The sequence below is a fragment of the Hypomesus transpacificus genome, chromosome 10 (genome assembly GCF_021917145.1).
Source record: "Hypomesus transpacificus isolate Combined female chromosome 10, fHypTra1, whole genome shotgun sequence".
NCBI classification, from domain to species: Eukaryota; Metazoa; Chordata; class Actinopteri; order Osmeriformes; family Osmeridae; genus Hypomesus; species Hypomesus transpacificus.
The window spans coordinates 3,215,991-3,241,837 of NC_061069.1; the positions used below are offsets into that span (position 1 = coordinate 3,215,991).

At 42.3% G+C, this 25,847-nt stretch overlaps 6 protein-coding genes across 7 annotated transcripts; 4 read left to right on the plus strand and 2 right to left on the minus strand.

Moving 5' to 3' along the window:
- Positions 1 to 202: 202 nt before the first annotated feature.
- LOC124472257 (histone-binding protein N1/N2-like) lies at positions 203 to 3,901 on the minus strand. Its single transcript, XM_047027011.1, has 14 exons — positions 3,773 to 3,901; positions 3,308 to 3,414; positions 3,054 to 3,134; positions 2,848 to 2,957; positions 2,450 to 2,710; positions 2,253 to 2,311; positions 2,072 to 2,151; positions 1,913 to 1,986; positions 1,607 to 1,795; positions 1,172 to 1,344; positions 928 to 987; positions 758 to 835; positions 527 to 614; positions 203 to 387 (listed from the first exon to the last, which is right to left on the minus strand). The coding sequence occupies exons 2-13, from the start codon at positions 3,406 to 3,408 to the stop codon at positions 564 to 566; spliced, it is 1,317 nt and encodes a 438-aa protein (XP_046882967.1). The 5' UTR covers positions 3,409 to 3,414; positions 3,773 to 3,901; the 3' UTR covers positions 203 to 387; positions 527 to 563.
- Positions 3,902 to 7,948: 4,047 nt separating this feature from the next.
- prdx1 (peroxiredoxin 1) lies at positions 7,949 to 10,773 on the plus strand. The gene is made up of 6 exons (XM_047027053.1): positions 7,949 to 8,054; positions 8,858 to 8,971; positions 9,098 to 9,251; positions 9,384 to 9,506; positions 9,601 to 9,731; positions 9,966 to 10,773. Exons 2-6 carry the CDS (start codon positions 8,866 to 8,868, stop codon positions 10,049 to 10,051), a joined length of 600 nt encoding a protein of 199 aa, XP_046883009.1. The 5' UTR covers positions 7,949 to 8,054; positions 8,858 to 8,865; the 3' UTR covers positions 10,052 to 10,773.
- Positions 10,774 to 10,892: 119 nt separating this feature from the next.
- On the plus strand, positions 10,893 to 13,556 carry zte38 (zebrafish testis-expressed 38). The gene is made up of 12 exons (XM_047027033.1): positions 10,893 to 11,096; positions 11,373 to 11,517; positions 11,619 to 11,682; positions 11,781 to 11,817; positions 11,921 to 11,941; positions 12,128 to 12,154; positions 12,302 to 12,369; positions 12,465 to 12,613; positions 12,838 to 13,082; positions 13,187 to 13,235; positions 13,349 to 13,389; positions 13,473 to 13,556. Exons 1-12 carry the CDS (start codon positions 11,043 to 11,045, stop codon positions 13,527 to 13,529), a joined length of 957 nt encoding a protein of 318 aa, XP_046882989.1. The 5' UTR covers positions 10,893 to 11,042; the 3' UTR covers positions 13,530 to 13,556.
- Positions 13,489 to 17,932, minus strand: aldh9a1b (aldehyde dehydrogenase 9 family, member A1b). The gene is made up of 12 exons (XM_047026991.1): positions 17,660 to 17,932; positions 17,299 to 17,487; positions 16,856 to 17,001; positions 16,628 to 16,757; positions 16,265 to 16,399; positions 15,909 to 16,105; positions 15,673 to 15,813; positions 15,262 to 15,450; positions 15,024 to 15,111; positions 14,770 to 14,911; positions 14,530 to 14,642; positions 13,489 to 14,412 (listed from the first exon to the last, which is right to left on the minus strand). Exons 2-12 carry the CDS (start codon positions 17,474 to 17,476, stop codon positions 14,318 to 14,320), a joined length of 1,554 nt encoding a protein of 517 aa, XP_046882947.1. The 5' UTR covers positions 17,477 to 17,487; positions 17,660 to 17,932; the 3' UTR covers positions 13,489 to 14,317.
- Positions 17,933 to 18,021: 89 nt separating this feature from the next.
- On the plus strand, positions 18,022 to 23,565 carry uck2b (uridine-cytidine kinase 2b). Its single transcript, XM_047027043.1, has 7 exons — positions 18,022 to 18,145; positions 20,223 to 20,382; positions 20,994 to 21,090; positions 21,377 to 21,519; positions 21,646 to 21,743; positions 21,862 to 21,910; positions 22,159 to 23,565. The coding sequence occupies exons 1-7, from the start codon at positions 18,041 to 18,043 to the stop codon at positions 22,293 to 22,295; spliced, it is 789 nt and encodes a 262-aa protein (XP_046882999.1). The 5' UTR covers positions 18,022 to 18,040; the 3' UTR covers positions 22,296 to 23,565.
- A 180-nt stretch (positions 23,566 to 23,745) lies between these two features.
- On the plus strand, positions 23,746 to 25,630 carry czib (CXXC motif containing zinc binding protein). 2 transcript variants are annotated; one of them, XM_047027069.1, is made up of 8 exons: positions 23,746 to 23,811; positions 23,909 to 23,992; positions 24,187 to 24,243; positions 24,490 to 24,571; positions 24,646 to 24,677; positions 24,916 to 24,993; positions 25,163 to 25,228; positions 25,350 to 25,630. In XM_047027069.1, exons 1-8 carry the CDS (start codon positions 23,806 to 23,808, stop codon positions 25,425 to 25,427), a joined length of 483 nt encoding a protein of 160 aa, XP_046883025.1. In that variant the 5' UTR covers positions 23,746 to 23,805; the 3' UTR covers positions 25,428 to 25,630. The 2 variants fall into 2 exon arrangements, with proteins under 2 accessions (XP_046883025.1, XP_046883026.1); XM_047027070.1 differs by having other exon boundaries at positions 23,783 to 23,808.
- The last annotated feature ends 217 nt before the right edge of the window (positions 25,631 to 25,847 follow it).

A 25,847-nucleotide genomic window follows, 5' to 3' on the forward strand; every position in this document is an offset into this window, starting at 1 on the left:
ATTTCTGGTTCTAAATGCAGGACATTTCTTTCTTACATGGATTGTATTCAAGTGCAGTTGTTAAGTCATACTGAGGACATAACCGTTCAGGCTAACCCCAGAAACCCTGATGTGCATTTCACATCATGCTGTGGACTTCTGGTGTCCAAACTCTAGTCTCATTTGTGGACTACTGTTACACCACAAGCTTACCATTTTTAAGCCATGTGATTAAAGCTAACTTTTATTGACAAAAATCAAGCATACAGGTACACAATTACAGGTATACAAAAGTGGTAACGTACATAAATGCATATTTACAACAGTACATCAGCATCAGTATGAACTGTGGGTTGGCTTGGTCTGTTTCCAGGTGATGCATCACTGTGGAGCTTCAGGATTCACTGGCTGCAGGTAGGAAACAGAAAACACTCAGCATAGTAGCATGGGGATTCAGGAATCTTTTAAATGAACTTATGGGTTTCATCCACACACAAAAAGTAGGTGACCCGTTTTACTTTGTGATCAGGTGTAATCTAGACCTCACCTATTCACATCCGTCGTCTCAACCACTTTTCTGCTGTTCACATGGGCCTGTATTTCTTGTCCTTAACTGGACTTTCATCTGGTTTCCTCTGTCAAGCCATACGCAAAAAAGACATTGATAAAGCAGTCCGTCAGTCTCCCTGGTTGTACGTGTATACACAAGGCAAGGTCTTAATAGAGCAGGTCATCATCTCCTCGACTGGCACATCCACCACATGTTCCATGGACTCACCTTCTTTCTGACTAAGTGGGAGATATCAGATGCTGCTGACTTTGTGGGGGCAATTTCATTTTTGGATTTGACTGGGATCTGATTGGTGGGAAAAAGGCACAGACATTAATAGAGATTCCAGCCTGAGTGAGTGAAGAGCAGGGTCACCTGGCAGGGAGGGTCTGACTTACCACTGACGCTGTGGCTGTGCCGTTTTGAGCACTTGGAGCTGGAAATGGTGATTCACCCGACTGAAAGAAAATGGAACAATCATTGTGACAGAGCGCTCACGTCCACATAAGTCAAAACTCCCTCCAGTTGAGCATTCCTGTCACAGCTAGCACTTACACTTGTGTTATATACACTTCACAGCGAAGACCTAAGCCATCACATGAAGAGGTACACAACTCTAGGTGGAGCCCCGCCTCAACTCACCAGTGCTCCCTGGATGGCCTCCGCTACAGTGTTGCCTGTCTTCAGGCCCTCTGACGCGTCCTCAATCCTCTCCTTGATGTCGGGCAGCAGAGCTTTGAGCTCCTCCACCTCCTTCCTCTCCTCCGAGGCAGCCTCCGGTCCCTCGGCCTGCTCAATCACCGCCTGGAGCTTAGCTGGAGGACACACACCAGGCGTTAGCAAAAACAGGTGACACTTATCATGAGCCTTTGTGCCGTTCAGAATATCGACTAGCTGCCGTTTGTACGCCAATGCTCAATCACCGCCTGGAGCTTGGCTGGAGGACACACACCAGGCGTTAGCAAAAACAGGTGACACTTATCATGAGCCTTTGTGCCGTTCAGAATATCGACTAGCTGCCGTTTGTACGCCAATGCTGTGGTTTGTTCTTGGAACTCGAGAAAGGGAGATCCTCACCCAGCCTGCTATTGATGACAGCAATGGAGCTGTTGAACTGCTCGATGGCCTGGCTGTACTGGTCGGTGAGGGTGAAGTTCAGGCCCAGCTGGCAGTGGGTCTCAGCCAGGAGACGGCTGTCAGGGGGCAGGTGCTTCTTCTGCAGGGCCAGACACTCCTGGAAGTCATCCACTGCCTGTGGGTAGTTCCCTGGGACAATCAGAAGGCCAATGGTTGAGAACCAAGCTGAAGGAATATATGTCTGAGTCTTCGAAAAAACAATATTTGACATCAGTAGGAGGACATAGCTTGATTCTAAAAGTATACCTGATTCAGCAGCAACTTCCCCAAGTTTTAGATGAGCCTGGGCTGCCAACAGCTGGTCCTCTTTACTTTCTTTCCTTTCAAACAAAAACAGGGATATATCAAACAGGACAAGGCTTCAGTAGTAGTTAGTGGCTGAAAGGTAGTAAGCTAGAACTGTACCTCTTGTAGATGACTTTGGCTATCTCTAACATCTCCCAGGCCAACTGTAGGTTGCCCACTTCCTCCTCATCATCACTGTCCTGACAAGAGTGGTGCATGATTGGTTTAGTATCACGACAACAACTGGACTAGGCAACGGGACCACACCTGTGTTATTAGTCGAGTGTGTGACATGTCTCACTTTAATGTCTTCAATGGCTTCCTCTTCTGCTTGCCCCAGTTCTTGTTCTCCATCCTGACCTTCAGAAAGACAAGAATCCCTGCGGGTTAACCATCTGTGAACCACTGGATATGCATTGATCCCATTTTGTATAAAAAAAATGTGCTATTACAGAGGCGTGTCCAAACTGTACGTAGGTGAGAACAGAAGTCACTTACCCCCTTCCTTATCCTCCTCCTCTTTTTCTTCCTCCTCCGGGTGTTCCGCTGATGACTTCTCTGTAACACCGTTCACTCCATTTAGTTTTGTCTGTCCATCAGCTGAGGCTGCTCCATGAACATGGCCGTTTGTCACTGGTTCCTTCTCCTTCAACACACTCCCCTCTGAGTGTTCCTTTACTAAACTCTCCTCTGCATCCTTCTTCTCCTCCTCTGCCATTGCATCATAGACCTGGACCCTTAGCTCATCTCTGGTCTTCTCTGTCAACACACGAAAAAAACAAAAGGACATGGCTAGGTTGGGGCATGACATTTTAAGTAAACAAAAAAAAAATACAATAAAAACCAGAGAGCATTTACCAAACACACATCACATGCTCAATCATGTAAATGGTTACCATCAACATTTTCTGTGCTCTCAATGTTGGAGTCTTTGGGCTTCTCCTCCTCCTCTGCATCCTCCTCAGGTACGCCCTCTAATGCGTTCCCCAGGACAGTGTTCTCCATCCTGTAACAACACAACATGCTTGTACCTTCTGTAACGCTCAGGTCCTTTGAGAAGATCAAAGTGTTGGGCACATCAGGGATGTTGAAGACAACTGACCTGGCCAAATTCAGGAGAGCTTTACCACACAGGAAGAAAGCCTCTCCACACTCATCAGCAGTGTCTCCATATTTCTTGGCTCTGGAAATCACAGGTTGCAAAACATTCGCCATTTCAACATTTACAACTCTTTCATTTCAAGCTCTTGTTGTGTCAACCCTGGCAATCTTGGGATGCTGTTGCACAACAAACACTCAAAGTATCTTAAAAGAATCCTAAATGAATGAATGCTACGTAGTTTGTAAAAAACTCACAATATGCTACAGGCGTCCTGAAGAACGTTGACCGCTGATACTGCATCTCCCATGATGAGATGTCTCTTCCCAGTTCCAATCAATGTATTTGCTTCCTCCATGGTGTACTGAGGATTTAAAATAAACTCATTCCCGAATCACGGCATTTTCAATGTCTACTATGCCGCTGAATGAGGGGTAGTATCTTCGACCTTATCCTTTGGACTTTCTTGTCTGATTTTCCAGACATTTCTTTATTTTAGATGACCTGGCTACTGTATCATTACAGTATCTAGCTATGTTACGATACTGATAAATCGACCCATGCCTACAGTACTGTACTTAGTAAATTAGCCAGCTCTGTGATAGGTAGCTAGAGCTACCTAACACACACGCTTGTTCTACGCAGAACAAAAGAAAGCGATTGAAAAGTTTACATAGATTGAAAAGTTTACAAATATTAAATATATGTAAATGTATACATACCGGCTTTATAACAGAAAGTGTAATACAAAAGTGCAATCACACGGTCAATATAATTCTGGACACACTGGCTGCCTTCTTGCTGCTAGACTGTGCTTGTTGTAGTTTTTTTTTCTTCAATTTAGCGCGAAAACCAAGTTGTGGTTTCCGGTCTCCTTCGGGTCGATTTCTACTTAGGAAAACGTGGACGGTCGAGGCCAGTGCCAACGTTGATTCCTTACTTGTACCTTTGGGTTCACAGACATCCCAACCTTAAAAAAAAAACATTTCAGGGGGGTTACATAAGGGACATATTTTGCATTAACTAAGATATGAAGGCACCCAGGTTGGAATAACTTAATTTATTATGTAAAAAGATACAAAAAAAATAAGAAAAAAGCCAGATAATACATAAGTAGCCTATGTCAGATTAAGTTATATTTCTTTAGGCAGTCCATCTTCATTGCGAGGAATGACAGAGTGAGAGTGTAGAATGATGGCCTGACATGTGCTGTTGACAAGCTATTCAAGCTCTACGGGTATGCAGCTTGACTTATCCATCACAGCTCAGCAGTGTGTTCACCTTCTTTAAGTACATCTATTATTTGACCATTTTCACCAACAGGAAAGCCAAGGTAGAGTTTATCTCAAAGCTTCAGGCTGCCCAGTAAATCAAAGGAGAATGTCTGACATCTCAAACTCATTTTAAAGGGGGTTAAAAGAAATGTCTGGGTTCACATCTATGCATCTTAATGGTATGTTTTGCACAGATGACAACCTGATTCCATTTCAATAATTATGACAATTTTAAACACTGCCTTTTAAACCCCATTAGATGTGTCAAAGTGAGTCATTTCAATGGAGCCCAACACAGGATAGTCTACAACTTTTTGGAATAGAAAGGTAGAATTAAAGTTACATGAACTACTAATAGACACCATAAATAAAGACAAATTAATTTGGTCAAACACAGCATGAAGGCTTTTACAATGTCAACATTAAGGTTGAGGGCTGTGCCCAAATACTAGGGTTTCAAATGCAGTGTGGGCATGATGATTAATCAAATGAACTAAACTTCAGAGACATAGCAATTAAGGTGACCAGAAGCATGAGCATCCTGAAAGGGAGGACACTTGGGTCCAAAAAGGACCTTTTTGACAAAAGGTCAAAAAGGTCGACAATCCCAAAAGGCTGTTGACCGGGGTTGTTGAAATTTAAGATCCTGTAAACTCATGACATTGGAAGGCCGCAAAATGTTGTTTTTATTAACAATAAAACACCATTTAGGCTTACTTGGATGGGCTTGTAGATGTGAAGGAATTCACCTATATACTTCAAGTATCATAAAAATCTATTTGCTCGAATAGTCAGAAGCTATTTCAATTTCTTGTCCAAAACAAACATCCTGAATAATGTTGCTGATGACCAGTGCAATGCACACTGATCTTCTTCCCTTGTGGAGTAGGGACACACATTCTCTGTATTTACATTCGCAAGTCAAGGATCATGAGACTGAATGGTTGTAAAACAAAGGAGTTAATTGTCTTATTTACCAGATAATAGCCTAATAACAGGGCAGTTTACACATGTCTCTCCTACATCACTGGAGTCTTCTCAAACACATGTATTTTACCCTCCAAGTTAGTCTAGATTGGATCTCATTAGACTATTGCATAACCTCCTGTGTGTCTATAATATAAACGTAGATAAAGTTCCTCTTTGTTTGTGTAAAAGGAACGTCTTCAGATGTGCAATTTGCATCAGGGAGAGAAGTTACTCAAAAACAAGTGGAAACTATGAAAGTTTTCTTATTGAGTCAAGTTCCTCTAAGGATATGTATCTCCTTATTCAACTGTCTATGACCGGCTGCCTTCTTCTGTGTGTGTTGAGACAAAGAAGACTGTGGATCAGAGATTTGTTAAACACCAACTTTATGGAAGAGTCCTGGGTACATTGGGAGCTTTTTGGAGTTATCAAAAAACGGCAAAGCTGCCTCAATTAACAGGGTGAGGGAGATGGCTAAGCCAAACTTGCTGTCCGGTTTAAGTGTATAAGTCGTAGGCCTAGCCTAGGCATGTAGGGTAATTGACAAAACCAGACATAACAGCAATGCTGTTCATTAGCCAAATTGGATGTGGACCAAGTGAAGCCTTTCTGACAGTAATCATTGGTGTAAGCAAAAAATGATGTTAAGGAAGAGTGCTCGGCAGAACTAGCATTATCCTTGTGCTGTTCTGTAATAGGGTGACCAGACGTCCGTATTTCGTGCACAAATTTGATTGAACCGCAAAAGCATTACAGATACATGAGATGCAAGTGTCGACTCAGAGTCTACACAGTTTGTATTGTGAAGCCATTGGGAAGCTTGGATCATTAATAAACATTTGCAGGAAGTCCCATTTTGTATATTATGTGTAAACGTATATTAAACGACATGAACATAAACTCCATTAATAAACTCTACACACCTGCGTCCAATTCAGTTATTTTAGACAACCCAGCCAAAACACAAGCTGACAACCCAGGTAACAGAGAGTCCCCTTGCTGTCAGTGCCTGCTGTGAGGGGACTGATCATGTGAGCCTCCTGCTGGCTGGCGCCCTGTGACAGCCCTGTCTCTGCAGGCCTGGACTTGGCATCCAATCAAGCTCACACTGAGACTGATTACACTGTTGATTATCCATGCTTCAACAATGCACTCAGTGGACCATATACCTCAAGCCTGAAAATTATGTTCTCAACAGTGTTGAGAATGATTGTTCAGGTGTAAATGCATTTGTTTGGAGCTTTCAGGAACAATTATGTTATTTTTAGGTGGAAAATTGACTTGCGAATGTCACAGTGTGAAATTTCCTGTGTGAATATTAGGTTTTTCATATTGATTTCCTATCCCCCAAAAAATCATTCCAGGAAATTAAACTAATTACCATTTGTGTGTAGGGAGGCTTCCTTTTTGTGAGGGCAGTAAAGAGAGGATGCACACAAGCGCTCTTCAAAGAGCTAATTACTGTGGAATTGGTGGTGGGCCTGATGTTGTAATTATGGCTATGTTGTGTGTTGAAAGATGAGCACAGAGGTAGCAGGCCTCGTTTGATCTGAACCTCACCGCTGCAGTTTTAATAAGAGCTTATTGTGTGTCCCCTCTTATCAAGCCCTTCATGTGGTGTCCATAGCAACAACACGCAAAGACATCACAGGGCGACAGCAGGCAGAGGTGGAGTGGCAAGCCCATGCCTGTGCTGCAGATGACAATCAATGCACTCTTCCAGGTCCAGAGAACATAGAAAAGTACACTACCCATTCTACACAGAAAAAGAATGGCAGGACTGTTTTTATTTTAGTAGTAAAATAAGTATTAGGTCCATCCGTGGAATCTGGAGTATTGTGTAATGTACTTGGGTGTGTTGGCTTAAAGGCTTCTAACCTTCAAATACCAAACCAGTGAACAAGGAAGTAGACCAGAAATATAGTACTCACGTGTATGTTGCAACTATGTACCACTGTGAATCGCTCCACATGAAAAGAAACAGTTTTGGCTATTGAGACATTACTGGTATTCCCTAAAGGAGAATTTACAACAGAATTTTTTATTTTTCTGGATCATGCTTCTAACACTGTAGTATGAACTATCATTCAATAGCCAAAACACAGATGGTACATTTTGAGCCTCTTCACTGTTGAGTGGTAAACAATTATTTGCTAAAGTAGAATGTCTATATTTAAACGGCATAACCATAATACTTCACAAACAACTTTACATGAGTGGGCATGTCATAAAGTGGATTCGTTTAGATGGTTTAAACTATCTTTGTGGGTCTGTGAGTCACATGCTGCTGAACCACATGCCTCTGTGACCACTACATGGCTATTGACCTGGATTAGGATGGGTTTTGTCAAGGGTAGTTTATTGTTCTCTAATTCGAAACACAGCTTTGTGAAGGTAATCATTTATTACTGGGCAATAAAGTGATAGAGACTGACTGTTGCAACAATCTTAATTTATATGACTGTAACAGAAGACTTTGATGGTTGTGAAAGTCAGGGTTTGGACTAACTCATCATACTACCACCCATGTCTTGTTCCTGGTGAATTGAGAACAGGTTTACAGCACTGGAATGTTGAGAAAATGTGCTAAGTCATGCTTGTATGAGGTAGTCGAATAGTCCAATAGACTGAATGAGTGTGGGTCGTGGCTATGTCAGGGTTCTATCATCGCGAGAATTGAACTGGTCTTATATATTTTCAACCGATGCCACCCCTTTCTCGTACTTCTTTCCAAAGCTACAACTGACGGACAGAACCTGAGGTAGGTTACCCACACGTTCAATTTAACATAAAAAAAACATGTTTTAGATATCTTTATCAATCAATACATTTCGTAATCAGGCTAATTGTGTACGAGGAAAAAAACACAGGCTTGTTTTAAAGTAGGTTTTTTGCCAAATTTTTATTCGCATCATCAGCCAGCATTACACAGCTATTAATTTCATGATAATTTGAATAATTATTGTGCAGCATCTGTAAACGGACATTGTTCTCGGCATTTCCTTTTCTTCACAGGATGGAAAGTTGTTGCTTAGAACAATGCTTTTCGCGTTCACTTTACATGCAGGGTTCAAATATTTAACTCGATCAGCCTATCATAATGAGCATGATTTATCTATTTATAGATAAATCATGGCGAAAATAAAGTTTTGCGAAGAATGTATCAAATTATGCGATACCACAGATTTATGAGATTCCAAAGTGCAGTCAAGCGATTCAACAGGACCTTGAACATTGAACGCAAGTGCAGGACTTCTCTAGGAGGTGATGTAGACTTTAACTCTACATCAGTTACCTTTGCCGATGTCCCCCAATTCTCAGAGATTCTGAAATGGGATCCGCTTCCTTCGTAAACAAACATCAGTGTGTACAAATAAATGGCGGAGTGAAACTTGCGAGGTTTTCAGTTCACTTTAAAGTCTTCCTGATTTAGGCAATACAGCTCCCAGATCACCTAATACAGAACTTGGCTTTTTTATGTGTAGATGGAAAATCATGTAGTATTACACTGGTGTGCAGCCTAAACTTGTAACAGTGTGATTAAATAGAAGGTTTTTTCCCCAGAGTCAAAAATGGCTGCAGGCAATGCACACATTGGAAAACTGGCACCTGACTTCACAGCCAAGGCAGTGATGCCTGATGGCCAATTTAAAGACCTCAAGATCTCCGACTACAGAGGTACCAAACAGCATTTAATACACCAGTTGGATCCACATTGTACAATGTAATATGCTCTAATGTGTAATATGTAGGCCTACGGTAAAAAAAGCACAGGAAGCTGAGGTGTGTATTTTGCTGCTGCAGGGAAGTACGTGGTGTTCTTCTTCTACCCCCTGGACTTCACCTTTGTGTGCCCTACTGAGATCATCGCCTTCAGCGATGCAGCAGAGGAGTTCAGGAAGATTGGCTGTGAGGTCATTGGCGCCTCTGTGGACTCCCAGTTCTGCCACCTTGCCTGGTAATGCCGAACCTTGATACTTTAACCAAACAGCCTTAAAACAGACTGTTATTGTCTGTCATGTGTGTCTGAGTATTCAGAAATACCGAGTTATGACAGTCTCTGCCTATTGTGTGGCTACGCTTCTGACAGGACAAACTTGCCACGCAAGCAGGGAGGTCTGGGTCCCATGAAGATTCCTTTGGTGGCAGACACACTGCGTTCTATCTCCAAGGACTACGGCGTACTGAAAGAGGACGAGGGGATTGCCTACAGGTGGAGATCAGAGTGTAGAATGGCATAGGCTAAACTGCACTCCATGTGTTTCTGCAGCCTGCCTGACACTTATAATATTTCCCTGTATTTGCAGAGGCCTGTTCATTATTGATGACAAGGGCATCTTGAGGCAGATCACCATCAACGACCTTCCAGTGGGGCGTTCAGTAGATGAGACCTTGCGTCTGGTCCAGGCCTTTCAGTTCACCGACAAGCACGGAGAAGGTAGCTTTAATCTTTAATCTCTGCATTCATTCCATTATTTTAATACTGACAAGCCACTATCTTCAAACCCAAAATCTCTCAGAGAATAGACTTGAATGCCAACTCAAATGTAGTTTCAACTAAACAATTCAATTGTGGCCAACATTCTCATTCTCTGCCAGCAAGAGATGGGAACAAAGTGTGATCTGCTATCAAAGCCAAAACATTTTACCGTTTCACGTTTGCTTGTTTCAGTCTGTCCTGCCGGCTGGAAACCAGGAAGTGACACCATCAAGCCCGACGTCCACAAAAGCAAAGACTTCTTCTCCAAGCAGGAGTAGGAAAACAAGGGTGTGCAGCGTACTGTAGAAGAGATAAAGTTATATTTCAAGAGAACATCATTAACAGTAGTGTATTCTACCCTTTTTTCTAACCTCCTTGAGTCTACCACTGTGCCTGTCGGGCGAGGTGGGAATATGGCAGCATGTCTTTATTTGTCATTTATTTTGGGTGCACATTCTGATCAAAGTTAGAAAAGTATGTTGGTGTATTCCATAGACTGTACAAGGTGTATTCTGTTGCAATGTTGCAACATTTTTGTGTATTTGTTTGTGTATGTGTTTTGTTATTTCATATAAAAATACCAGTCATGTTTTTTCCATTTGCAGCCTTAAACTTGAAACATTAAATGTAATTCGTAAAATAAAGACCCTTTGTCAAAAACATATAATTTCCACCATTTTAATCATATGTTTTGCAGAATGTTAAAAAGATACAAGTACGTTGTCAGATGTACGATTGTCCTACTCTATCCTTTGCTTTCAGTCAATGGCAAAAGTTCCATCATTTGATCATTTTCTCGTGTAGATGCTGAACAGGCTATAACTTGTATTGTTTTGGTTACATAAAGATTTTAGTTTAAAGCACTAGAAGCTGCTTTTGTTTTCAACTAGATTATCACGTAGCCTACGTATCAAATCCGTCAGCTGATAGGCCTTGGTTAGGATATAGTTTGACATTGTGTGTCAAATTAGTTGTCTCAATAAATAAGTTTTTTCTGAAATTACACATTTATGCCTATTTATTCTCATTGTTATTACTCTAATTTTTCCTCAAATTCAATATGGTAATTTAAGCTTCTGCAAACATTGTGTTCCCAACTGCAACTATTGCACGTGATTCGCGCCGACAGACTTTTTCTGTTGCTTTCATACCTCAGTGTTTTTAGCTAGCCGGCTATAACTAAGACTAAGTTAAGCTATTTGAACACCTAACTTCAAAGTTAGTTGATTTCATCAGGTAGGAAAGCCACTGTGAATCATAAGAATTGCAATGATGTCAAAGTCAAAGATGTGCAACAGACCAAAAAAGCAAGAGACTGCCCAGGTATGAACAATGATCAACTCTGTCTCTGGGCTGTGCAGTTTTGAGGAAATATTTCCCATTCTCTCAATGGGGCATAGGTGTATATTTACTCATAGGAAATTTGTTTTTCTGCTTGTTTTGTTTGTACTTTTCTTCAAGATATTCAAGTGGAAGTCAATTGGTTGTTGTATTGTCCGTTTGTTAGGTTAGCCTTGTCAGTAGCACACTAGCTAACTCGGGTCAAGTAGCGCCCTCAGGCGGTTTCTCGTGCAATTGTGATTTTCATTTTTGTTTTAGTGGACGAGGTTATTTGAAAACGACTTGAAAACCCAAGAACAGTCAGAGGTCTTCGTAAAACGAATGATGGCCCTGGCTGTCTCCTCCATCACATATCTCAGAGGAATATTCCCAGAGGACGCCTACAAATCTAGATATCTGGAAGGTTGTCTTTCCTGTTTTGAAAATAATACAAGGACAAACTATGAATAATTTTAGACGTTGTTTTTCACAATGAAATAACTTCTGAGGATGTATGTTTTCCAGATTTATGCATCAAAGTATTACGAGAAGATTGTGCAACACCAGGTGCACGCAAAATAGTGAAATGGTAAATGTCTAAAATATTAAAGATACAGTACTTGATGAAATAGTGGTCCTGATAACACTTATTAATGAAGGTTTGTTTTTACATAACATATTAACTAGGATGATGGGCAGCTTTGACGCATTACACAGGAGATATGTAAGTACAACATTAAGTGCTTTTTAAGTATTTGTAGCATTTCACAACTTGTCTGCATTACTTATTACTAAAGGTTAATGTACATTTAAAATCTATTTCTCAGCTTCAGGTTGCGTTTATTGGGGTAGGTGACTCTCTTTACAACATCCATTTTATGAATCTTTTTTTACAACATTTTACTCAACAATAGTGAAGTACAGTAGAAGTATAGCAGTCCTCAGTCATCATTCATTTGTCTTTCTTCCTTCTAGAAACTTTGTTTTTATTTTAATAAAAATAATGTTTTTCTATCTATAATGCGTAATTGCAGGTTCACACTAATCCAGATGACCCCAATGTAAGTCCTCTGCTGAAAACATACTGATTAACACTCACTGGATATATATCAGGAAAAAGCTGTTTCCATTTTACAGACTGCAGAAAGTACTCTTTCACTGGAGTGCCGTGAGTTTACCTTGTTGTCATCTACTGATCTCTTTTACAGTCCATCATTGAGTCCTACCAATTCAAATTCAGATACACAGACCAGGGACCACAGATGGACATACTCAGGTGATACGTTATCTCCCCCCCAACTGCCACTCCTCCGTCTCTCTTTCACTCACTCTCTCACTCCTGACTGCTTGGATTCCCCTTCAACTCCACAGCAACAAGGATGCGGAGATGAAGGTGACCATGGAGGACACCAAAAAAGCATCGGTCCTCCTGACCAGGAAGTTGTTCCTCCTCCTGCAGAACCTGGACGTCCTCCCCAACGACGTGTGCCTCACCATGAAGCTCTACTACTATGACGACGGTGAGGAAACCCTGTCGCTGAACCATGTTTCATTGACGTTTTCATTTGAGGTGACAAACCAGGGCTGAATCAGAGTATTGCGGTCATCTGCTGTATAGTAGGAGAACGTTATTACCAACAGAAACAAACAGGAGCAAACGATCCCACCCATGTACTGCAATGAATTCCCCACTAAGCTGGAGTTTGGAAACTAAGCTCCTTCAACCATATTTCCTTTTTTCCAGTCACCCCAAGCGACTATGAGCCTCCTGGCTTCAAAGAAGGTGTGTGTGACACCCTGTGGTTCGAGGGCATGGCCGTCCACTTCCGGGTAGGGGAGGTGGAGACCCCGTTCCACACCCTGAAGGTGCGGGTGGCAGCGGAGCAGGGCCGCGTGGAGAAGCTACAGGAGGGGAAGCATCTGAGGGAAAGCCAACGGGCGTCATCTGAAACCCAAAGCACTCTACTGGAGATAGCCGCTCAGGCTGGGGTGAGTTCCCAAAGACACATGCGCTAATGTGAATTATGAGGAAATGAATGAATCGTGTGTTGTATGGACACAGAATCCTTGTGTTTCATGGGGTTTATTCACAGGCCTCTGACCCTGAGGGATTTACAGAGGAGGATTTCCCATCCGAGGATGGTAAGGATTCATAATCACTCTTCATAATCGCAAACCCAGCTTCAATAACTCACATTACATGAGGTGTGTGTGGCTTGAATTGAAGTTTACATGACATGTTTACTGTTTTACAGAGTCTGCGCAATTCAAGAAACCTCAAAAAGCTGCAACAAAGGTACAGTATACTCTAAATTACTAAACAGTTTAATGTGCATATCATCATTTGGAATATCACAACATGTTTTCAATTGGGTGCAGAGGAAAGCAGGTGCCAACAAGCTCTCAGGAAGGAAAGGAAGGAGAGCTGAGCCTTGAGCCTGGCACCCTCTAGTGTTGTTAAATGTAATTCACCAAACATGTTGACAGTTCCAAATCTTATTGACTGGCCACTACTCATTTAGTTTAAGTATTATGTTGGTTGAAGTTCCTTTATACCAAACGGTTAGTGTATTATTATCAAACTAATTAAACTGATGTTACAATTTTACTTGTCTAAAAAACATATTTGTACTGTACTATTCAAGACCATCACCTACTGCAATAGATAAAATATTTGTAATCCATTTAACTAGATTTTGTAGATCAAATGCATGGAATAAAAGTATTAAACATGATATAATTCCTGTTCATTAGTAAAATAAATAGTTATGAAAAAAGACACAGGTAAAAATATTTTGTATGTGGAATATAATTTGTATCAAATACTGTACAATTTTGTAAAAAAGAGTTATTAAGTAATGATGCTTCTGTCAGGAATACTGTTAATCACTTGCTGCCAAGTTCCCTGGCTCTCCACCACTTGGTGGATAGATTTGAGCAGCTACCTAAGATTTGACTTAGATGTACAAATCAATGGCTACAATATTAAGGCACTTTCATGACGATTCAGTTTGGCACAGTTGGTAATTTTCTGAAATTCCCCTTGTAATAATTTGCATCAAAAAGCAGAGTGGAAATCTTAGCTACATCTGACTCACAGCCTTCATTCAAATACCAGAGTAAATTTAACATTCCTTAACATTTCTAGAACCGGTTCAGATATTTGACTACAAGCCAGCATATACCCTTCCTGGAATAGAAGCATCACTTCCTTGGGGTTGTCTTCAAAAGAGGCTGTCCACGTCATTCATCTCAACAAAGACAGTCTTCAGTTGGGAGTAGAACTCTATGGTCACCTGACCGTTTTCCCTCCCAATGCCTATAGAAAGACAAAAAGGACACAGTGTCAAGTGTCTACTAGTATATTACTGTGCATTGTTCCGGTGCCATTTTGAGGAGGACCCGTCAATTTCCGCTCGAGTTATGGATACAGTACCGGACATTTTGTACCCTCCAAAGGGCACCTCCACAGGAGTGATGTTGTAGTTGTTAATGAAGCATGTGCCGGCGTTCAGATGCTCCACCACACGATGGGCTCGGCTTACATCCCTACAGGCACACACGCACAAAGCTACTCAATACACTCAAACACATCGGAGTTTTCCGCAACAGTCACAACCTTTTATATGTTGGTCGGTTCACCGATACCAGCAACAGCCATTTATGACTTGATTACCTGGTAAAGACACCGGCAGCCAGACCTAGGGTGGTGTCATTGGCCCTCTGAAGCACCTCCTCCTCGGTCTCAAAGGACAACACAGACATGACGGGCCCAAAGATCTCCTCCTTCACACACGTCATCTCATCCCTACAACCACCTTAATAGAGCAGAGGTAGAGCCAAGCAGTGCCTTAAAAAGATGGGAAGTCCTTCCTTAACAACAGTGTTAATTGTGTCCATAGATGTCAAATGGCCCTGGGGTCAGCCTACCCAAAACACAGGGGGTCATGAAGTATCCACCCCTGAGTTTAGGATCTGCTGGAACAAATGGCTCGCCTCCACACAACACGGTGGCGCCCTAGTTTAGGAGTTCAGTGTTAATCAGCTCAGACTGGGCAAAGAGCCATGTCAAATTTACCACAACCGATTTATCACAACTGGTTTGATTCCCATATACAATATTCCTACTGCAAAGGGTTATTTAATTAGCATGTAACGACAGTTGAACCTCTTTCCTGGCCTGATCCACGAAGCCTAGCACTCTGTCCAGGTGTGGCCGGTTGACCAGTGCTCCCATACGGGTGCTCTCTAAGAGAGGGTCCCCTATCTCAATGGCCTTGGTCCTCTTTACAACCTCCTCTAGGAACTCAGGTAGGATCTGGCTCTGGACGAAGACTCTGGTTCCGTTGCTACACACCTGCAAGGGACAAAGTAGAAATATAACCTAAAAGATTGGTTTTCCTCCTACCCAAATGTCCACTTGCTTCATAAAGTTCAAGTGATATGGAAGTTGGTCTCATGAGGTTTGAATGTCAGGGTCTGACAAATGCCCTGCATGTGCTCAAGACATGTTTTGGAGATCAATTAGAACCCATTCAGACCAGCCACCGAGCTCTAACGTTTAAATCATCACACCCACCTGTCCTTGGGACAGGAAGTTAGCCATGAGAGCCCCTTTCACTGCATTCTCCAGGTCGCTATCTTCAAAGATGACTAGTGGAGACTTCCCACCCAGCTCCAGAGTCACTGGCTTCACACCTTTGGATGCCATCGCCATAATCTGTGTGTCAAGACAGACTTCATATGAAAATCTGATGTTGGGCCACCAAATCCAGGGCTCAGTGTGAGGGTAGTATAATTTCTATAGTACTTTACCTTCTTGCCTGTGGGCACACTACCAGTAAAGGATATCTTTGCCACAGTGGGGTGGTGACAGAGAAGGGTGCCTGTCTCATAGCCGCCCTGCACTACATTGAACAGCCCCTCTGGAGCCCCGGCCTTGGCATAGATCTCAGCCAGCATCACAGCTGTAACCGGTGTCACCGGGGAGGGTTTAAACACCATGGAGTTCCCTGGAGGAATGACACACGGCAATGAGGAAGTGGGTCAGCAGTCTTTTTATATTACAGTTGTCTATAGTTGATCATGAAAACAGTTATAACTACGTATACACGGATTAGTTATGCTGTATATAAACGGAAGCCAATATAACTACAAGGAGAGTTTTGTACCACAGGCCAGAGCTGGGGCGGACTTCCAGGCTGCTATCTGGAAAGGGTAGTTCCAAGCACCGATCCCAACACAGACCCCCAAAGGCTCCCTCCGTGTGTAGGCGAAAGAACCCCCTGGTAGCTGCACATGCTGACCTTGAGAAAACACAAAGTGAGGACCACTATCATCACAGGCAGAACACTAAACAGCCTCATTAATAAATGTACTGTACCTATAGAATAAACTTGTTACACAGCCTCTGAAGTAAAGGTTTAAAATGATGACAAACCCAGATTCATGCAACAGAGTCAAATAATCTCCGCTTTCAACTTCCCCAATGTCAACCCTATATTTCCCAGTGGATGTAGGATGAGCTTGCTAACCTGCCAGAGTGCTGGCCACCCCTGCATAGTACTCTATACACAGCCTGGCAGAGTCCACGTCCAGACGGGCTTCTGTGATGGACTTCCCGTTGTTTACGACCTCCATCTCTGCTATCTCCTCACGCTTATCCTGCCACAAAAGAACACAGCATGTCAGAGAGTGTGGCGTTTCCTGTAGACTACGTCCTGGCATTATGGTTGGATGTACTAACTGTCTTGGTGGCGTACCTCAATGATTTGAGCAGCCTTAATCATGACTCGTGATCTCTCCATGCCTGACATTCGGCTCCACTCCTGGAAGGCAGACTGGGCGTTCTTCACAGCCTGGTCCACCTCCACTGCACCACAAGGCTCCAGTTCACATAGGACCCTCCCTGCAAGCATGGTACAGTTCAATGACAGTGGAACAAAGTAGGGCCTGCTATTTAAGTGAAAATACATGCCTCCATGTTATAAGGGGATATGCCACATTTCTTCACTGCCAGTATTATATTCATTGGTTTATCAGTCCTTCAAATGTGATTTGCTGGAAATGATGACTGGTTTCAAGTATACATTCAATATACATACAGACAAGAAGTAACTTCCGACCAAAGTCTAATTAAGTGAGAGAGAAAAATGGCGTTGTATGACAATCAATTTCTGCAGTCAATTGTTAAACTTTAGACTACCAGTGGCAGGCTCGTAAACTCGTTCTGTGTTCGATGCATCTTTGATCCTCACGCGGTCTCCGGACCAAAAGTTGAGAGGAACTGTTATGTCGAAGGTCCCAGTTGAAGCATATTGTCTCACCGCAGAATAAAGAGCACCGGGTTTGAGCTTCCGACATTTAATAAATCTTAGATACATGACTTAAGCCCCTGCAACATAAAAGTAGATAACACATTCACATAAACATCCAACTTGATTCATCGACACGTTAAAAAGGTAAACTTCAGCAAAGATCCAACAATCATACGCCTCGAAAAGCAAAATAACTTGCATTTAGTGGGCCACTGCATCGAACAACAGTCTTTTATCACTTTAACTTACTCTTAGAATGTTTTTTAAGCCGATGTATGTCCAGATATCACTAGTTTCACAAACTGTCAATTTACAATGTAGCCAACTAGCCATAATAGTAGGCGTCTTACGTAAACCACGACACTCACTGGCTACTTGCAAGTAGGTTATAACAAGCGATTGGTTGTTTGTGCGATCATACAAAGAGGATATGGGTTAATGTTGTTGTAAAAAAAAAAAACTAGGTATTATTTCGGCCATAAAAAAAATGTTGTCCACAAAAAATATCATTAATCCCTCTCCAAAAAAAGAAAAAAAATCGGTTGCGAAAAAATAAGCTAATGGTGTATAGATGGGAGGAGCAACGTGTTAACGCCATCCCTTGCCTGACTTGATCGGCATATTGCAAGCATGGCCGGGGACAGTGAAACACATCTAAGGGACCATGGCGAAAATGAAAATATTGTTCGACAACCTTTCCTTATCGGTGTGGCCGGGGGCACTGCCAGTGGCAAGGTTAGCGGAAGGACATTTTTTTATGATCTATAATTTTATTACAGCCTTAGTAACGGAATTTTGGGAGTTGCTCATGAGCTCATCGACCGCGTGGCTCATGTCAAACTTACTTAGCGGCTTGAGTGACATCAACTACCATCTGTTTGCTAAGCCACCATCAATTTAAATCTTTACACATCATTGCATTTTTAGCTTGTCATCAGAATATTAATAGGATCTAGATCAGATAGCGTCTTTAATTTCCGTTTTTTCGGTGCTAGTTTCACAGGCAGGAAAAATACAGGAGACAAAGACGTCATGTATGTGAAGTTGCTGGCTACCACCTTAGCATAAGAATATACATTGTGTCGGTCGGTAGGCTGATACTGAGCAATCATTTCAGTTGTATTCGTTTGATGCGCAGTGTTGGCCCGACAATGACATACTGCCAACAAACCAAGTGTAAGTTACAGTATAAATCAAGAATCAGAACATGTTGTAATTAGCAATAAACGCTTTTTTGGGAAGGTAATCAATGTTGTATGAAATGGGGTTGATATCTGTATAGGATAATATTAATGTGGGTTGCTAGCCAGAGCCCTCGACAGCAGTTCCTTTGTTCAAATTTCCTCAGGATAATCCGATTTATTATCAAAAGGGACCTCTTAAATGTCAGCAACAATTACTCTATCAGAGTGGTCAAGACGTATGTTCTACTTAAGAAATTATTTCGAATACAATCGGATTTTGATAAATTATTTCACTGTTGATCGATAATTTGACGAGAGCACAGGCATAGCGGGAAACTAGTTACTGAGTCAGTTTATTCCAGCACACAGCCAATGAATAATCTCATGACGTAGACAAACAAATGTTTCTTTGGTGCGCACGTTTGGGATCCCGGTGTTGCCCGAATGGGAGGAGTTTCGACTCTGCCACGCGCATTCCTCTAATGTCGTTCTGCAGGTCGAATACATTTTAAAAGCGATTCGGAGTAAAGAGAGCTCATTGCTGCTAACGAAATACAAATATTGTATTTTGATTTTTTGTATCTATTGTATTTATTGGCTGGGTTTACTCTTCCAGCCTGCTGCAGTTTGATAACAATTTTGATCTCCATGGTTCTTTGGAGCAGTGATTCTGCAAAAAATACATTCTAAAAGAGGCAATGGTGACATCCCTAACAATGCATTTGATAATTTAAGTTGATTTAATATAAATTTGTGTTCTCCCATTACCGTCCTTCCTTGATTTGACCCAGATATGAGCTAAGTTAACTGTTGGCACAGAGCCATCGTCTGGCTCCCTGAAAACCCCTTACAAGGCAGGGTGGGAGGGGTGGAGCACGTTTTAAAATGCAAGTCAGTGGTTGGTCAGGTGTTGCCAGGAAGTTAGTTAACTAGCTTTCTCTCTCCCCTTGACTGTTGCAGGTATTGGATCACTCAGTTTATGTTGAACCATATATCACTTCTGATGTAATGTCACCCCATCTAAGTGCAAGGCAGTGAAAGTATAACTGAGCTGGGTATTTAGTTTTGTCCCCTATTTCCCCCATTGTGGTGCATCATTGTGTGTATGAAAATGTGATTCTTTCTACTTAGTAGTCCAAGGCCCTGTGTCCAAATTGAGGTGTTGTCTGTAGTGTGTTTGACGCTTATGCCCATCCAGGTTCTTAATTTTCTTAATGAATATTTGTTTTATCCGTTTCTGAACAAATGTAGTTGCGTGGTGATGTGGCCGCCTCTTGCCAGCATGGCGCATGCTGACACGACCTCCTGAGTGGGCGTTTCACTGACACAAAAGAACCATACATAAGTCTGGGGACAGAGAATGCCTAGTCAGCACTGGCAGGAGACCTGGTATTCTGTGGGTGGGGTCAGTGGGGACAGAGATGGTGGGCAGGTCATCTGGGTATGTTGCTACTGCTCCAGGCTCTGCTGGTGGACAATATTATAACGTATCCAACAAAGCTCCAAACAGGAAGTGGATCTTTGACATCCTACTGCCTACATTTGCTCTAAGCAATCAAGGAAATAATGATCCATGATGCACCGGAATGTTGACCTGACTGTGCTCTCCTACCTGCCTGTCTCTGTAGTCGTCCGTATGTGGGAAGATCATGGAGCTGCTGGGCCAGAACAAGATCGACCGCCACCAGCGTCAGGTAGCCATCCTCAGCCAGGATAGCTTCTACAGAGAGCTCACCCCAGAGCAGAAGGCCAAGGCCCTTAAGGGCCAGTTCAACTTTGACCACCCAGGTACCCCGCCTTCACATGAACACTGTCTCTGCAGATTTAGGGGAAGCACATGCAAGGACAACCACCTGAGCTCTAGACAAGTTGTTGGTTGTCTTTTATGTGTGGCATTTTCAGCCAGGGCTGCAACCAGTGTGCCATTCCTAATGGAATGAGATATGTAAGATATGCAGACACATATAGGCATGTCCCTGTAGTAGCCGTTGTCCACCGTAAACGTAATGAATTCCAATATGGACCTATTTTTAAAAATTGCATTGAGGAAATCATATGGCCCATAACGAATGCTGTGCACTACCGCCACGTTGTGTGCATCGGTCCCACGCACGTTCTGACCGTCCATATTTGGGCGTTACTTGGCCACCTGCTCCCCATCTCAGACGATCAGAAGACCCCTAGTCAGCACGGCCTTCCTCAGCTGCTGTGGCGCAGCGGGACAGGACCCGACAGCTGTTGGGAAACAGGAATTGGGGGTCAGAACCCACGAGCAGCTCATATCCATAGGGATGGGGCATCAACCAGATAGATTAGTATCCTTTGTAATATATATAAATCTACTATAAATTTGTTTTCACACACTGATACATTGATTTGTCTGCCCGTCTGATCCTCAGATGCCTTTGATAATGAGCTAATCATGAAGACACTCTGGCAGATCATGCAGGGGAAGACCGTCCAGATCCCAGTGTATGACTTTGTCACCCATTCCAGGTGAGCACTCCCCCGCCCCGGGTTCAGCAGGTTACTGGCTTTGTTCCTTATCCATTCAGGAAGTTTTCTCAGGAAACCTCCCAACAAAAGATGGATGAGATATTCCAGACCTTGGTATTGATATTGAACAAATGGATTAAGTAAAAAGCAGGTACGGTTGGTTGAATTACAAGGAAACATGCTTAGGTTCAGTCAGGCTTCACACCTTTACCTGAATATTCCTGACTGAAAATTCAGCATGTTTATTCAGTGTGGTGACCTCAACGTCCTCGTTTCCATCTCACAGGAAGGATGAGTTTGTGACTGTGTACCCTGCGGACGTGGTCCTGTTTGAAGGCATCCTGATGTTCTACTCGCAGGAGATCAGGGACCTGTTCCAGATGAAGCTGTTTGTGGACACTGATGCAGACACTCGGCTCTCCCGCAGAGGTGTGTGTGTCTGCGTTCTCACTTGCGCCCTCTTATTTCTTCGTGACATGGGTTAATAATCATTAAAAAATTCAATATATTGCTCTAACATTTCTGGTGTGTGTGTGTGTGTATTGGGTGTTCCAGTACTCAGGGACATTGGTGAACGTGGCAGAGAACTAGAGCAGGTGCTGACACAGTACATAACGTTTGTTAAACCAGCCTTTGAGGAGTTCTGCCTGCCAGTAAGTCACTCCACTCTCCATCTGTCCTCACTTATTTTCAAGCTGGATGGTCCATCTGTCAGTATGCCGAATACCTCAGAGGAGGCCAATACACTAATTCAAGTACTGTGTTTCTTAGACCAAGAAGTATGCTGATGTGATCATTCCGCGAGGAGCAGACAACCTTGGTAAGCCTTGTTTAATATGTGTACCTGATACATTCTGTTATCTGAACTCATTCCTTTGTGTTGGAACAAGAGTCTTTTCCTATTGTGGCACACATGTTTACAATGCTAGACTATTGTGATGGAAAGGGCGGAGGTTGTGTGTGTCACATCCTGGTTAGGGAGTTCCATGGAAAAACAAGAAAATCAGCACCTTGTTTCCTTGTAGAAATGTTTCCACTCCATTAAGGAAACTCTTTGTCTCCCTCCAGTGGCCATAAACCTGATAGTGCAGCACATCCAGGACATCCTGAATGGTGGCCTGACTAAGCGGCAGAACGGCTGCACAAACGGCCACAGCACGCCCAGGCAGAGGCGGACCTCCGAGTCAAGTAGCCGGCCACATTGACCCCACCGTGCCTTCCTCCTCGGGCGAGGGGGGGCGGGGTCAGGGCTGTAAATAAACTCCTGTTGTATTTAAGAGAAATGGAGAAAGATGCAAGAGGAACTGCAATGCCTTTATTATCATTATTATTACACTCATTACAGTTACTTTCAATGTAATTGTTGGACATGATTAGTTTTTTTTTTCAGGGGGACAAGCTAACCTCCTGCTTTTGCAATGAGACCATGGGTTTGAAAACGACCCCTTTTTATTTTCAGTTATTTGATGTTTCGTATGTCCCCTTCTGCATTTTGGAAAGACCTTGCAGGTGTGAATAAAGATGGGGGGAGAACTGTATTGTCTGGTGAAACTTGAACCCCCATAGCTTGGGCTTGAAATGGGGGGAACACCCTGACTGGAAACTGACATAAAGCCTCAGGATTGTATGTATTTCTCGATGACAATCTTGAAGCAATGTTGATTAGACTTTCTTTTAAGCCTTGTGGTTTCTTGTTTGTATGATGGTATCTAGCACTCCCTCACTTGAACGGTTCTACACTACATGGCAGTTCAATAAGATCATCAGTTCGCAAAAACTCCCAGCCACTTAGAGTCCAGACAGTATTATTACAAGGGGTGTGCATGTCAACCATTGTATGACTTTTCACATGGGGCTGTTCTTTATAAGTCGTCATGGAGGAAGGTTTTGCTGGCCGTGTTGAGTCCAGAACACAAGAAAATAGAGATGATATTCCAGCACAAACTCAAAAGATAAACATTTTTTGTTTGTTTTCCAAGTCCCTAATAAGAAACATGGTTCGCAGTTATTAGCATTAGGGCAAACTATGGCTCCCAATTTGACTTAGTCATGGCAATGGCACCTGTTAACCCAAAGAGATCATGATACAAATAGAGGTGTCCTGCTGTATCCACATGTTAGAATATAGAAACACTTTAAAATGCAGAGCAGACAAGCTGGGATACAATGCTTTTATATACAGCAATACAAGAATGCCAGCCTACTAATGTCTGAAAGACTCAAGATATGACCTACCACACTGCCTCTGTCAATCTGCCTCAGGGTCATGTGTAAGTATCCACAATAAAAAAACGTATTCCATGATTAAGCAAAGTGTATAACAATGTCTGTTAAATAGCTTTTATATGTCAGTGATTTAGTCTGCACCATCCAAGTGGTTGAATGGAAATGATTTGTACCTTGACATTTTTGAGTGATTGTTGAATTGAAGTGTTGATTGAATGTTGAAATAAATGCTATTGCATAATATGTGAATTTGGAGTTCAGACTGGATAACTACATGACTGGAGTGTGTCGTGATTTTTTACATATGTAACATTTTGACATTTGGAACTGCATCTGTACAAATGATTTCAAGAACTACGTTCAACAACAACCATCAATGCAAGAAAGTAAATACTCATGGTAGTGAGATGTGTACGCTTTCCACTAGAGGGCACTGTTACCACAAAACAAGACTACGCATGCTTACATGTTTACGTGGAATGAATCAAGATGGTGGTAAGACCAGCCCTAACGCACAGAGCATGCTAGCATGTCAAGGTTTTTTAGTTTTTCTGTATGTAATGTTTTTATTTATTTTTTTGAACTGTGACAGAAATTTGGTCTGCAGTTCAAGGCGACATTGGAGAATGTCACAAACCTACGGCCGGTAGGAGAAGACTTCCGCTGGTTTTTGAAGGTATTCAGGCTGCTATTATATTGTTTTCCATCTGTTTGACATATACTAACATCTAAACATCTTTCCTGGCTTTGCAATACTCCCTTGTCTCCCTTAAATGCTGACAGCATCCAATACATTAAACAATCTTAGCAGTTCTGTATAACCGTGTTCTGAACCAAAATGTCACATTTTAACTACATTTCTTCATACAGCTGAAATGTGGCAGTTGTGGAGAGATATCAGATAAATGGCAGTACATAAACCTTATGGTAAGCAAATACAAGTATTGTCTGAGCATTTTGTATGGTCCCTTTCAGACCCAGTGTGTCCTGTGTCCAGGGGCCTGTTGTGGAACTGGTCTTTCAGTCTTTATTCACAGTAGTGTGTCAGATGTTCACAAGTCTTTATTTCTTTGTTTAGAATGTTGACATTGAACTGTTTTAAGAACAGGCCAGGAAAGGATCGTAATATAAGGATATATTTTGTATCATTTATTGTGCACATTCATTGCCCAGGACAGTGTACCACTGAAAGGAGGCAGAGGCAGTGCCAGTATGGTGTTGAAGTGCAAACTCTGTGCCAGGGAGAATTCAATTGGTGAGCAGCAAAACATCATGAACCTGGAATAGATGATCATGATATGTTGACACTGAAAGAATGTCTTCCCACAGATATACTGGGGGATGCCATCACGCCGTACAATGTAAGTAGCGTTACACACTACGTTCCTTAAGCAAGGTTTCACTCAGTTTCTTCCTCCTTCCCTCCATCCTGTGAAACTTAAGATATACAGAATATCAGAATACCCCAAAAAACAACCAAAGACAGTGTTGTCCAAAGACTTCTGGTGCAAACTTGCTCTTTACACAATTGTCTACATACAGTAGCATACTCGGATATTGCTATTGTCTGATAGTGTCTTGTCGTGTGTGTCTTGGAAGGCTGAGGACAGTGAGAAGTTTAAGACCATGGTGCAGTTTGAGTGTCGAGGCCTGGAACCTGTAGATTTCCAACCCCAGGTGAGAGCTTCCCTTGTGTATAGTGATTGTGCAATGGGTAAAGTGGATTTCTCAAAGAAAGAACAATAAATGCAAATTGCACTAAATTAATGTATTTAACTTGTATTAATGTTGTTAGTATTTCACCGTCATCTCCTTTTTATTCTGCTAAAACACAAATGTTCTCTAGGCTGGCTTTGCTGCACAAGGGGCAGAGTCTGGAACTCAGTTTCCTGAAATTAACTTACTAGAAAAGGTGCGTGTTTTTTTGGTTGATGCAACTTCATCTTTTCAAAGCTAGGTCCATGGTGAGGAGATTCATATTTCATGTGTCCATGAAGAATAATATTACTGTAATAGTGTTTTTATTATTTCAGGACTGGACGGACTATGACGAGAAGATCAAAGAGTCAGTGGGCATATATGAGGTCACACACCAATTCATCAAACGCTGATAACCTCAAGTGACAGGATCCTAGCAGCCGAAAAATAACCAGATGGATGTTTACCGGGTAAAGGACTGAACCGTTGCTGACTTGACCAAGTAGCTGTGTGGAGGGACTTGTTGGAACGCCCAACTGAATCCTCTGGATTGGAAGAGATTTATGGCTATGCATTTTTTCACAACCTCAATAAAGTTGACAAGTGATAAATGGAATTATCTTAACTTACATTTCTATTTCCATGAAATACTGTTAACATACACAACCCGTATGAGGCATGTGCTTCGTTGTGTACTGTAGAACACGACTATGCAAAGTTCACTTGCCAACATTTCCTTACAAATGCCATCACAGCATTCCAGTTTTCAGAGGAATTTAGCTGTCTTTTTCACACATTAACCTACACATTTCATAACCTATGCCATCACTGTG